Source organism: Macrobrachium rosenbergii, chromosome 24 (assembly GCF_040412425.1).
Source record: "Macrobrachium rosenbergii isolate ZJJX-2024 chromosome 24, ASM4041242v1, whole genome shotgun sequence".
Lineage (NCBI taxonomy): Eukaryota > Metazoa > Arthropoda > Malacostraca > Decapoda > Palaemonidae > Macrobrachium > Macrobrachium rosenbergii.
In genome coordinates, this window is record NC_089764.1 from 34,603,257 (window position 1) to 34,617,554 (window position 14,298).

Consider the following 14,298-nt stretch of genomic DNA (forward strand, 5'->3'; position numbering starts at 1 on the left):
CATTGTATTTTATCCTAATGGAGTTCTAATGTTCACTCATTCTTAAGCATATTAAACCATCTATATTTAGCCATCGAAATATCTCTTGAAATATTATCCAAGAATTAAATAACATAAATTGCGTTTTTCAATTCGGAATCTTTTTGTGATTGCCGATATTTAACTGAAAAAAAACTTACAGAAACGCTGTAATAAGCTACCTCGAATCAAACTTGATCGCCTTGAATCGGGATTTTAATTTAGGTTTTGTCTTCATAAAAGTAGTTTATTGACCTTCTTTTAGAAATCGGAGAGTGATTTACATATTTAAACATATATTTCTGACTAGTCTGAAAAATGTCCTCTTACAATTCTCTCATCAGAGTCTTAGTGAAACTAACAAAATGTTTTTTCCGTCGTTATGCTGTAAATATTCTGCCTATCGTCATTTTTCCTACAGTAACTGTTGACCATCACCTTCACTTGTCCAAAGTTTTGAGTCTATAATGCACCTTTATAAGATGCCCTTATATAGGACAGCTCTTGGGGTTAATCCTACAGTAACTCGTCCAAAGTTTTGAGTCTATAGCACCTTTATAAGATGCCCTTATATAGGACAGCTCTTGGGGTTAATCCTACAATAACTTTCCAACGTTTTGATTCAACATTACACCTTTATAAGATGCCCTTATATAGGACAGCTCTTGGGTTTAATCCTACAGTAACTCGTCCAAAGATTTGAGTCTATCGCACCTTTATAAGATGCCCTTATATAGGACAGCTCTTGGGGTTAATCCTACAGTAATTTGTCCAAAGTTTTGATTCTATATTGCACCTTTATAAGATGCCCTTATATAGGACAGCTCTTGGGGTTAATCCTACAGTAACTTGTCCAAAGTTTTGAGTCTATAGCACCTTTATAAGATGCCCTTCTATAGGACAGCTCTTGGGTTTAATCCTACAGTAACTCGTCCAAAGTTTTGAGTCTATTACACCTTTATAAGATGCCCTTATATAGGACAGCTCTTGGGGTTAATCCTACAGTAACTTGTCCAAAGTTTTGAGTCTATAGCACCTTTATAAGATGCCCTTATATAGGACAGCTCTTGGGGTTAATCCTACAGCAACTCGTCCAAAGTTTTGAGTCTATCGCACCTTTATATGATGCCCTTATAAGATGCCCTTCTATAGGACAGCTCATGAGGTTAAACCTGAAGTAAGGATGAAAGCTAAGGAGCAAGCCGGTCTTAAATTATTGTATTACGATTGCAGGTAACGCACTGGCATTCGCCCCAGTTCCACGCCTACTACCCAACTGGAAATAGCTACCCGTCGTTGCTCGCAGACATGCTTTCCGGAGCCATTGGTTGCATTGGTTTTACATGGGTGAGTATATTATACTTATGGCGATAAACAGTGATGTGAAGAAAGCAAGTACTTACAAGCTGTACAGAGATGAACACTTACCCAATCGTGAGAAGAAACGTTTAGACGTGGAAACAAGGTTTTCCTTGTTTGTAAGTAAAAAATAAAATGACTGAATAAGACAGATTGACACTTATCAGGCTTTGGTTAGAATAATGGAATTACTTTCAGGAGCTGCTGGCACTGTTGCGATTTTGATAACTTGCTTAATTTGACGATGTCCATAAATTGGTAACGTGCAGGATTGCAGTATTGCTTTGATGCATATGTATATATATATATGCATATATACAGTACAATATATATATATATATGTTCATATATATATAATGATATATATATATATATATATATATATATATATATATATATAATAAATTTTCAGGTTACTGTACATAGTAAATTTCTCTCTCTCTCTCTCTCTCTCTCTCTCTCTCTCTCTCTCTCTCTCTCTCTCTCTCTCTCTCTCTCTCTCTCTCTCTCTCACAACGACATCAGAGACCCTTGTTTTCCAAAGTCATTTGACCTGAGGAAATGAAAATATCCCTCAGGGCTTATCCATGTTCTTCATCCCCACAAAAGACAAGACAAAAGCTTCACGGTACCACAGCTCGCCTTTACTCGTTTCATTTTGAAATTGAAATTTACAAGGTTTCTTAGGAAGGAAAAATGTCATGGTATGACGAGGATTAAATTTTTAGGACGAAAGAATTTGAATTATAAAGACGAAAAACTTTGAAGGATTATGAAAAGATGGATAAACCAGAGGGCTCATTGAAAGGGATCTTATCCGGGGATGAGAGAAGTTGCAAAAAGAGGTGGAAGAGAGAGAGAGAGAGAGAGAGAGAGAGAGAGAGAGAGAGAGAGAGAGAGAGAGATTATTTCGGGTCCATTTTAGTAACCAGACCCCATCTAGTCCATTTCAGACGCGATAGGGAAAATATGAATCCGTACACTTCAGTATAGTTTTTGGGTAGTGCCGTCAGCGCACCTCATGCGATGCACTGTAGGCATTACTTAAAGTTCCTAGCTGCAACCCCTTTAATTCCTTTTACTCTACCTCCGTTCATATTCCCTTTCTTCCAACTTACTTTCCACCCTCTCCTAACAGTTGCTTCATAGTACAACTGGGAGGTTTTCCTCCTGTTACTCCTTTACAGCCTGTTTACTCTCAGCTTCCCTTTCAGCGCTGAAAGACCTTGTAGGTCCCAGAGGTTGGTCTTTGGCTTAAATTTTGTATTCCATTCCATTCCCCTCAGTATAGTAAGAGTGTTTTTCCCCCTCCTGTTCACAGATTGCGTCCCCTGCCTGCACAGAGCTGGAAGTCGTGATGATGGACTGGCTGGGCCAGCTGCTTGGCCTGCCCAAGGAGTTTCTGGCAGCCTCTGGAGGCACCGGGGGCGGCGTCATACAAGTAGGTCTTCGAGACGTGTGTGTACAGACCTTGTGGAATCACACATAAGGTCTTCACTGGATGGGTCGATATCGTACTCGCTTAGCACTCTCCTAGGCCCGCGTTCGATTCCCCGGCCGGCCAGTGACGGATTAGGGGAATTTATTTCTGGTGATAGAAATTCATTTCTCGGTATAATGTTGTTCGGATTCCACAATAAACTGTAGGTCCCGTTGCTAGGTGACCAGTTGGTTCTTAGCCACGTAAAATAAGTCTAATCCTTCGGGCCAGCCCTAGGAGAGCTGTTAATCAGCTCAGTGGTCTGGTTAAACTAAGGTATACTTCACATGGTGTGCTCCATTTTGTTTCTTGCCCAGCAGGCTTGTGTGATCGGTCTCAAGGCCATTGTGCTTGTGTACAACTGCCTGTCTCTCGGCTGTGCTGCTCAAGAGCAGCCTGAAAACCTTACAGGTTTTGATTCTTTTGTCTTCAGTGAATGAGGTGCCTAGTTTTAGTTGACTAGTAATGTGGCAGCTGATGGTGGGAAGAGAGAAGAGGGAGAACATAAACGGGAGGACATCGATGAGGCATAAGTATATTTTAGTTTAACCAGACCACTGAGCTGATTAACAGCTCTCCTAGGGATGGCCCAAAGGATTACATTTATTTCACGTGGCTAAGAACCAACTGGTTACCTAGCAATGGACCTACAGCTTAAGACGAGAAATGAATTTCTATTGCCAGAAATGATTTCCTCTAATTCTTCATTGGCCGGCCAGAGAGTCGAATGCTGGGCCAACAGCGTGCTAGCCGAGAGCTATACCCACCCCTCCAATGAAGAACTGAATACTGTATATCTTCCCACGGGAGTGAAAACATTCACCAGATTATGTCAGTCTCGACATCGATCCAAAAAAAAATGCTTATTTGGAACTCTGCTGACCTCTTTGCTCTACACCAAAATTTACGACTGTCATGTTTGTATCTGGAGAAATTTGTGCCTACTTTGCAACGTCTTTTCTGCAACTGCATTTTGAATTTTCTCGAACAAAAAATGAAGTTGGTAAAAAAAGAAAATTCGTTAATAATACTTATTTGTCGAATTTTCCAACACCATCAGAATATAAATTGAACACTAATAGACGATTTTTACATATTTGCGTGTGCAATGCATATACTACCACTCCGGGGGTCACCACTGTGAGAGAGGTGCAAAATAATGAGCAGGAAGACAAGTACTGCTGGTTTACTGAAGAAGCGACCCGCTTATCAAGCGGCGTGCGGACGTCTGCGTGTAACGCAGAGACCATGGCTACAAAGACATACAGGTGACCTGAGGTCAAAAATGTTTCTCTATAAAAAACAGGACAGGTACATAATGCATGGTCACTTGAACAGACAATAAAATATACAATTCATGATAATGATAATAATTTGTGTTCGTCCGACCCTAAGTCAAATGTGAAGGCACCACAGAAAACGGGATGTTCGTTACAGAGAACAGCGTTGAGCGGGGACTTTTTACACAATATATACATATATATATATATATATATATATATATATATATATATATATATATATATATATATATATATATATATATACATACATATTTGGCTGGATATGGCAAAATGAAATTAATATGGGATGTGAGTTTGACCTTCAGGGCCACTTGCCCAGAACGAAATATGTAATAAATACAACGCATGCGATGACACCTCGGCGTTACTAAAAACAAAAGGAAATGTCACCATGAAAGCTGCAGTTACATTAAATTACTTCATTTCACACAAATCGAGCAAGGGAAATAAATCATGGCTGGTATGCAATCCAGCCAGACAAATGCAACACTAAAATTAAGACAAATTTACAGTTACTGGCTTTCAGAAAGAAGTGAAATATTTACACATTAGTAATGCAAATGGGAGCCCTTGGCTCGTGAATACAGTCTCTGTCTTGCAAACAGTTGCAAAAGCAGCTAGCCTGGCTCTAGCAGGGTTGAATTAACTGTCTTCTAAGGCAATTTGCCACAGGAAGGTCGGTGGCAGAAACACTAGGAGACAAGATAACAAGTCTCTGGAAATAGAATTCCCAGCTAAGGATTTGTGTATGGAAGATTCTCTCACTTGCAATGATCTATCACCATGGAGGGGTCATTAACTCTAGTTCACTGAGCAAAGGATTATTTCATCAATAACTTAATTCATATGGGGAACACATACATTAGTAATTCATGAATATCAGCAAGGGATTTACTTTGGGAGATTAATTATGTGAAAAGGAAATGAGAGGTTTAGTGAGAGGGACAATATCCTGGCACTCAGTTGTTAATTTCAGACTTACTGGGCAATTCTGATTGCAAGTGCACTTTGCAAGGATAATTAGATGATCCACGGTCTTCTGTTAACAACTGAAAAAAAGTTAAGTATATCTTAGTTTAACCAGACCACTGAGCTGGTTAACAGCTCTCCTAGGGCTGGCCCGAAGGATTAGATTTATTTTTACGTGGCTAAGAACCAACTGGTCCGGGTCGCTTGTAGCCTAAAACCAGTGTGGCAGCTTGCCACGACACAGAGATACTGCCCGAGATTCAGGACTTAGCAGGCTAGAGGTTATGCCTGTATGAGGGTTGAGCAGGAACTGACTTTCTCTCGGCCCCTCTTTGGGCTGTTGGGAGTGGTGAGTCTCAAGGAGTGGCCGACAGTCCTGTAAAAGCAATAAAAAGGAGAGCACAAGGATATAGGTTTTAGGGCAAGGATATAGAGCAACTACTATTATGCCTATTCCCCAAGGAATCACTTTATCTGACTACCTGACTTGACCTTTTCTGAAACTATACCCGAAAACTCCACACTTGCAGGTCGGTCCATGGGTCTACCTATCACCCGTGGTCTTACCTATCCTATTCAAGGAGAATCCATCTTTATGGAGTCTTGATATAATAAAGCCCACAAAAAGTTTTATAGTGAAAGTAACATGGAGAAAGAAACCCCTAAGAACATTCTTAGCTTGCCTTATTTTAGTGGTTTTAAACACATAAAATCATTGTTAAAATCTACATTCTTAGCTTGCCTTATTTTAGTGGTTTTGAACACATAAAATCATTGTTAAAATCTTTTAATGTCAGCTTCGTTTTTCCAATAATAACACACTTAAAAGAGTGTTAATAAAAATTGCCCTAAAGAAAACAACAACATAATATATAAAATCCCATGTTTGGACTGCTGCCCCTCTTTTTATATTGGCCAGTCTAGCAAAGATTTAGATGTACATATTAAACAACATAAGTATTCTGTCAAAACTGGGCAAACATCCAATGCTATATTCACTCATTTAAGTGAAAACTCACTGGATAAATTGGACTGCAAGTTTGGTGATTGTCAGATCAAAAGATTTGTCTTCACAAAATCTTTTAGAATCTGCTATTATACAGCCTGCTTCCAGCTGCAATTTTAACCATAGCCCTGGCATATATTATTTAGATCCCTATATTAGAAAAGTGTTCAAGAATGACCCAAAAGATGAAATCACTTACTTAATTACAAATTAATTACCGTATATATATTTTCTATGCATTCCTATGTTTAATATAATTTTTTTGTAAAAATGTTCATCTTTCAAAAACTGTTATTGTTTACCAAAAAAAAAAGAATTATTGAGTTGTACTTTTATAACATTTTTTGGTGGTCAGTCACCTCCTTGTATAATCTTTTATTTGTCCTGTCCCTGCTTCTGAACGGTTGATCCTAATCCTTTGTAAAACCTCCTAAATATTTAACCCTTTTTTGACAGTTCTACTAATTCTTCAATTGTGTTGGATTCCAGGTACATATTTTTTCCTTTGTCATTTGTATGAACCTTGTAAAGTTATTTTTATATTCCTTCAGTCTGCTAAGTAAAGGACTATAAGTCGAAAGGCCTTGCAGCACTCCATTGTTTCTCTTCCATTCTTGGATTTTGTCTTTATTTATATATCCATCACGTTCCATACTTTCGTGATTCAGTTATACATGTTATTATATATGTGTATATATATTCATATGCATATACATACATATACATATATATATATGTATGTGTATGTTTGTGTGTATAGAGTGGTTTTATAGGATTTTTATATCTTCATGTTTATATGTGCTATTAATTCCTTTTGTTTACCCAATGTATTCTTTCTTTATTGATGACAAGAGCACAGCAAGCGAAACCACTCTGGTAGCGTTGCTCTCGGCGAAGTCTCGGAAAATGAGCGAGCTGAAACGGAAAGGACAGGATGATCCGGCTATCGTAACTCGACTGGTTGCATATGCATCAGGTTAGTTGCCACCCTGGTCATTGACTAATCATACTTGTATTTGATTTTATTTAAATTTTTTTTTTTTGTCTCAAGTCGTTTATATCACGAATCATACTTTCGCTTCTCTTTCACTGGTCTGTGCACTCATCAGCGGATATTCATGACAAGACACTCACCAGTTACTGTTTGTTGAGGAAGTGAGATTGTAGGAAAGAAAATGAATAAAGTTACCAATTTGGTTGTATTTGTTTTTGTACTTGAAGCGCACCTTCTTCAGTAATCTAGGTACAGTACGTTCAGAAGTCCTAGTCACGAGAGTAAAGGCTTTATTCCTTTTATTCCACTTTGTAGATCAGGCCCATTCGTCGGTAGAGAGAGCAGGGATGATGGCAGGCGTCGAGATGAGGAAGATCCCTCCAGATGACCAGTTTGGAATGCGAGGACCCCAGTTGAAGGCGGCTGTCGAGGAAGATGTGAAGAAAGGACTCATTCCCTTCTACGTAAGTTGTTTCAGGATTTTGCTGCGTCAGCAGGACCGCAGATATCAATGCAGGACATCTAAGTCTTGATGCATAAACATATGATTTACATTACTTTCATCAAATACACTTGGTTGCGAAGATTTAAACATACTTACCTTCACACTAGTGCAGACACTTTCATGTGTGTTCAGAATCTCCCAAAAGTATATTTCAGCTTTCCACTAAACATACTTACATATATTGATGTGTGTGAGCGTTTAAACACATTACGAACAAATACGCACACACACATATATACATATATTACATACATACATATTTAATGTGTGTGTACTTGAATTAGCCTACTTTATGAAGGGCAGGCCCAAGATATATATATATATATATATATATATATATATATATATATATATATATATATATATATATATATATATATATATATACTCGTATATATACATACATACATACATACATACATACATACATACATACATACATACATACATACATATATACAGTACATTCATACAAAAAATATAAAAAAAGGCTTTTCAATCGAGCTTCTACAGAACAGGGGGAACCATAAGTTAAAAAGAAAACTTGGGAAGCTGTAAAATTCTTCTAAAATAAAGAGTAAAGTAACATATCATCGAAGATAATTACAAAAATGAATCAATATATTCATAAGAGTCAATGAAAGGTACATGCGAAAAAAAAAAAAGCAATGTGAGCCTTAACTTCCATAAAGTTAACAGGAATTCTGTTCCGCAGTTTAGTAGTTGATGAAGCTTCCTCGAGAGATAAACGCACTGAAGAGATATCTTCCAACGATAGCAAAAATTCTTCATAGCGATGTCGAACAGAACTCTAAAACCAGGCAACTTGTTTGAATGAGAGCAGTATGAGAGATATATTTTTTTTATTTTAAGGCTTGGGACTGGTTTTCTTGACTGCTGTCCTTTTCAGTATGACCTCATAGCTCGGTAGGAGACCGTTATGTTTATAAATAGGTCTACAGTGGAGTTCCTCACTCAGGTGACGCAGCATTGCGCATGCTCGGCTTTCTTAACTATGGTCTGAGGAATTTTGAGCCTGATTGCTAAGACAGTCTGTTTCGAGAGTTTTTAGGTACTACCCTAATGGAATCCTTTGCAGCCTCGGTAGTGATGCGTCTATATTTGATTACGTTCTAGGCGAATGATTTCCCTGGCGTAATGCCACTATCCAAAGGAGTCTTTTGTTATTTATGTGGCTTCTTTGCTAAAAACAGAAACTTGCTTGTGTGTGTGTTGTTACTTATCAACATGGAATGTCAGCTGCAGAAGTATGTCAGTCTTCCGAGTAAGTGTCTTTAGAATATCAACGAGCTCGTTGATATCTCTGGTAATGTTCAAGATCTAGTTTTAAAGGTTCCGGCCATAGGGAGGCTAAGATATGCCACTTAAGGGATTCAGAGCCGATGAAACACGGTTTTTCAGCAACAAACTTTTTATCAAAGCATCGGATAAAGGTGAAAGTTGGTAAGTGTATATTTTATAACCCTCCCTAATTTTTGCAAGTATTATTTAGTACCTAAGTTTAATGGTTTTGACATGTTTAGGGTAAAATGAAGTTGCCGATGCCGGGACCGATAAAATCACAGACAAGGATCCTAAAACAATTTAGTGACGTAAACATATGACGTCATGAGACTCCACCCATCCACCAGGTAGGCGGAGAATGGATATGCTTACTGTACACAGTCTAAGCTTCAACAAATTCGATAATGGCCAGTAGGACATGGAATTGTCCCCGTGGTTGCAAGACTGCATTTGTGCTACGGCTTGCCACTTTGCACACAAGCGCGAAGACCCGTGGCAAGATTTACTATAGCGTGAATAGGTAATTATTCCTAATTGGGTAATAGCTACTTGGCAATTCCCATCTCTTGCTGCAGCAAATAAAAGGCTATCGTGTCGAAACCTGAGGTAAAACAAAACGGATTGTCTTTTTGCGTTCCCGCCCTGAATAGATGCAGATCTAACAAACGAGCTAAAGACTGGTTTGTTATCTGGATGAATTACAGGCATTGAATTATTTGTAGAATAGAAACAATACGAATATCAAGAAAATGGAAGAATTCCAAGCTAACAGCTTAACCCCAACAGCTGCTGTGGAAGTTGTGATGAAACCTCCACAAAATAGTAATACAATAATAGTAATAAAATGATTGAGAATGATAATGCAACCAAGGGGACGATGACTAATCCTGCTCATCATCATTGATATCGCTGAAGCCTAGGATGGGTACTAACAAGGCCAAAAGAGACAAGGTCTACAGAAATTGGATGGAGTTGCCTCCCACCTGACGTATCTTAAAGGTACCTGCTCATTACAGCAATCCACTGCTGACGCAAGGAGGTAGACAAAGCTCCGACTATATGGGGGATTTGGGGTGAAGTGAGCAGACCTTCTCTTTCTCTTGGCCTTGGGTACTAATATCAGTTAGTGAATATGTTATCGGCAAGTGGGCAGAGCCACAGTGAAGAGACGTTTTCCCCACATGAAAACTTCTCTTCACCGTAGGTGGAGCCTCATGACGTCATAGGTTAACGTCACTATAGCGTTCAAGACCCTTACCTGTGATTTTGATGGCTCTGGCATAGGAAACGCACTTTTACTCTGATAAGCACCAGACCTATTGAACTTAGGAACTAAATAATACCTGTAAAAATTAGGTAGGGTTATAAAATATACACTTGCCAACTTTCACCTTTATCCAACGCTTTGATAAAAAGGTGTTGCCGAAACCCCGTGTTTCATCGACTCTGAATCCCTGAGGAGTTGACTGGCACTTGTGTTCGTGACGTCATCGACAGGTTTCAAGTTATCGTAACCAGAAGCTTCTTGACGAAGTTTTCAGTGTGTAAATGTCTTGTTTATCATTCCACATGGCTAGAACCTTTGTCGCTGCTAGTCTCTGCTTGTGATGTAGTTGTTCGTCTAGACTCTAGGTTAGAAGATAGTGCAATATACAGGCGATGACGGTTCCTCATTGGAGGGGTGGGTACCGTTCTCTGCTGGTCCCGCGTTCAGTTCTCTGACCGGCCAATGAAGAATTAGAGGAATTTATTTATGGTGATAGAAATTCATTTCTCGGTATAATGTGGTTCGGATTCCACAATAAGCTGTAGGTCCCGTTGCTAGGTAACCAGTTGGTTCTTAGCCACGTCAAATAAATCAGATCCTTCGGGCCAGCCCTAGGAGAGCTGTTAGTCAGCTCAGTGGTCTGGTTAAACTAAGGTATACTTAACAGGCGATGCTGCTTTCCTTAAACGCTTTTTGTATCCAAAATCACTGAAGGAAAAAAATGTTGCTGAAAATACCAAAGTATTTGTGTGTATTGATAGCTGATGTTATAAGGTCATAGTGCTACATGAAGAAATGTCATTGGTAATAATAAATAATAATAATAATAATAATAATAATAATCAAATAAAAAATCCAGGAGGAAGAATTGCAATGCAGAAAACACTACATTCGTAGCATGTCTGAAATCTTCAACCGATAGACTGGTATTGACACACTGATTTTTAGCCGTTCTAAAAACTAGCCTAAAAAAAAAAAAAAGAAAGGCAATCACTACACCCACGCATTTACTGTAGGCGTCTCTTCTCTCTCAGTAAAGATTGTTTTTTTTTCACAGAAACCAAAGGTTCTCGTACCGCCTTGTAATAGGTTCCATAAATCCGTCGTAACTGCTATCTCGTTAAAAGGAACACCTGAAATTCTGGGTCGTTATTATTTTCATGTTTATTGATACTGATGTTTGTAGACTTCCATAAGTCTCACTGAAGGGACTACAACAGCAGATACAGTAGATGTTACCAATTCAAACAATCTCTTACATATAAAAATTTGTTTGTTAAATACTGGTTCCTACTCGGGAATGTATGATGTCTCGTGATGTTGGTTAGCTGCGGGGTCAAAAATAAGAAGGAATAATAAAGTGTTCGAAAAGATCTTATATCAGATAAGCAGCACGAACAAGAACAGTAACGTGTTCCACAGAATTCGACTAATAAAAGTAAGTGTAGGTGGAGTTCTACTAATAAAAGTGAGTGTAGGTGGAATTCTACTAATAAAAGTGAGTGTAGGTGGAGTTCTACTAATTAAAATAAGTGTAGGTGAATAAGGTGAACAATTTCGTAGTGTATTGTAGATTCCTATCAAAGACCTTAATGTCGTTATGTATACCTGAGTTTAACCAGACCACTGAGGAGCTGATTAACAGCTTTCCTAGGGCTGGCCCGAAGTATTAGACTTATTTTACGTGGCTAAGAACCAGTTGGTTACCTAGCAACGGGACGTACAGCTTATTGTGGAATCCGAACCACATTATACCGAGAAATGAATTTCTGTCACCAGAAATAAATTCCTCTAATTCTTTATTGGCCGGCCGGAGAATCGAACGCCAGCCCAGCAGATTGCTAGCCGAGAACTATACCGACCCTTCCAACAAGGAACTACGGCCTTATGTTGTAAATGTGATGTTAATCTCTCAGACAAATTACACCTGCGTAAAAAACCGAAGGTTTCTGGAAATTGTTCGGCAAGAAAGGACTAAGCTCGGCAGTGATCAGGACAAAGTGAAGGGCTGGAACTTCCAGTGATGAGCTAAGCAAGACATCAGTTCCAGACATATTCCAGTCATTTCATTTGTATAACACTGTCGCCTTGATACTGAATCCGTTGCCAATGGTACAGTATCGTCGTTGTTCAACATGAAAAAAAAAGTATACCTTAGTTTAACCAGACCACTGAGGAGCTGATTAACAGCTCTCCTTGAGAGGGCTGGCCCGAAGGATTAGACTTATTTCACGTGGCTAAGAACCAATTGGTGTTCAACATGAGTTGTACTCTGAGGTCCCTTATGATATGGACCCAAAATACGGGACTTCAGACAGTTCCTTATTGGATGGGTTGGTATCGTTCTCGGCTAGCACTCTGCTGGGCCCTCGTTCGATTCTCCGACCGGCCAATGAAGAATTAGAGAAAAGTTATTTCTCGTCATAATGTGGTTTGGATTCCACAGTAAGCTGTAGGTCCCGTTGCTAGGTAAACCAATTGGTTCCTAGCCACGTAAAATAAATCTAATCCTTCGGGCCAGCCCTCTCTAGGAGAGCTGTTAATCACCTCTTCAGTGGTCTGGTTAAACTAAGCTATTCAGAGGCGGTTTCCATTCAGTGACCCTGTACTGACGGAGAATAAGAGCTGTGTCATCGGCATAGCAGAGGTCGTTATGGTCTGCAGACGGCATACTACTGTTTTGGAGCGAGTCCGGTTTGATATGTCCAGCGCATCTGTCCGTACTAAAGCGATGTGTTGAAAGAGCGCTACCTTGACGAAATCCGTTGGAGGAGCCAAATTTGTTTGATAACTTGTTGCTCCATTTGACACAGAATTGCCTCGTGCACAACCAGCGATAAGGTTGTACTTCTTTTATGATGCTTCAAGATCGGTTTCAGTGGTTTATTCTGCCAGATGCTTTTCTTCCATCAACAGAATCATAGGATTTTAAGAGGGGCCGGTAATTAATAGTTCTGCAGTTACCTCCTGTAATACATACAGGTGTCTGTTAAGTGGGTACCTTAAATTCAGACTGGTTGTGTGATGTTTGCAGAGGGGAATGAGTCGTAGTAAAAGAATTCTGGGATGTCTGTGGTAATATTTGCAGTGAAGTTCTCTTTGATGATATTGTAGTGATATTTATAATGAAACTAATTAAGGTTGGCGAATGCTCAAAAGTAATTGACTTAGCCAGTTAGCATGAGAAAACTCCTAGGAATCTTAAAGCAAAGAATGTCTTGGTTAGACATAGTCTCATAAATAAATATATGTGTATATGTATGTATATATATATATATATATATATATATATATATATATATATATATATATATATATATATATATATATATATATATATATATATAATATATTGACGCTACTTACTCCTGATCATTAGTAAATGTGAAAAGACGACAGATGATTCAGTATTCATCAACAATCTGCAGGTTCAGAAAAACGACTTGGTCAGGATAGGAGATGGTGTTTAACTTCTTGTCCTGCTTTGGGAGGGGGTCAAGACGAAGTTCTGCTGTGACCACTTAGGAGAATGACCTTTCAATTAAATCGCCACTTTAGTCGGAGTTCGAGTGGACCCTTGATGGATTCATGATTTCAGTCAGCCTGAGTGATGACAGATTCCAGAATACTCCTTTTGTACAGACAACGGATAATGAAAAATAGCTTTTAGCCTCCAACTTATTCTTTGACCGTTATTTCACAGGTGTCTCTCAGCAATATCCTGCTGATCGTTAGTGCTTCACAAATCTGTGAACTGAATCTACCACTCTCTCTGGAGTAAATTTCATTGCTGGCATTACATGTATTCTGTAAACGCAGGAGTCAGCTCCCCGTTATTTGAACATGATTAGGAAATGACCTCCGGGTATAGGATAATAAAAAAGCATACGTATCGTCGGATGTGAGATGTTATTTTTGACGTTTTCGAAATAAGGGCGTTTTATTTATGTGTTAAAGTATTTCTTCATTACTTCAGGGGCTTCAGTAATATATTTTGTTGGCCTTGTTGATAGCTCTCTCTCTCTCTCTCTCTCTCTCTCTCTCTCTCTCTCTCTCTCTCTTGTCGGCTTCATTGTCAAGTGTTTCACGTG

The 14,298-nt window shown here is 38.8% G+C and overlaps 1 protein-coding gene across 1 annotated transcript in view; it reads left to right on the forward strand.

The window, feature by feature from the left end:
* LOC136852016 (aromatic-L-amino-acid decarboxylase-like) overlaps positions 1-14,298 on the forward strand; it is a 74,305-nt gene that overhangs the window by 35,344 nt on the left and 24,663 nt on the right. Inside the window, 4 exon segments of the mRNA XM_067126481.1 lie at positions 1,252-1,365; positions 2,699-2,818; positions 6,989-7,112; positions 7,446-7,594. Of these exon segments, the coding sequence (XP_066982582.1) occupies positions 1,252-1,365; positions 2,699-2,818; positions 6,989-7,112; positions 7,446-7,594 (507 nt within the window).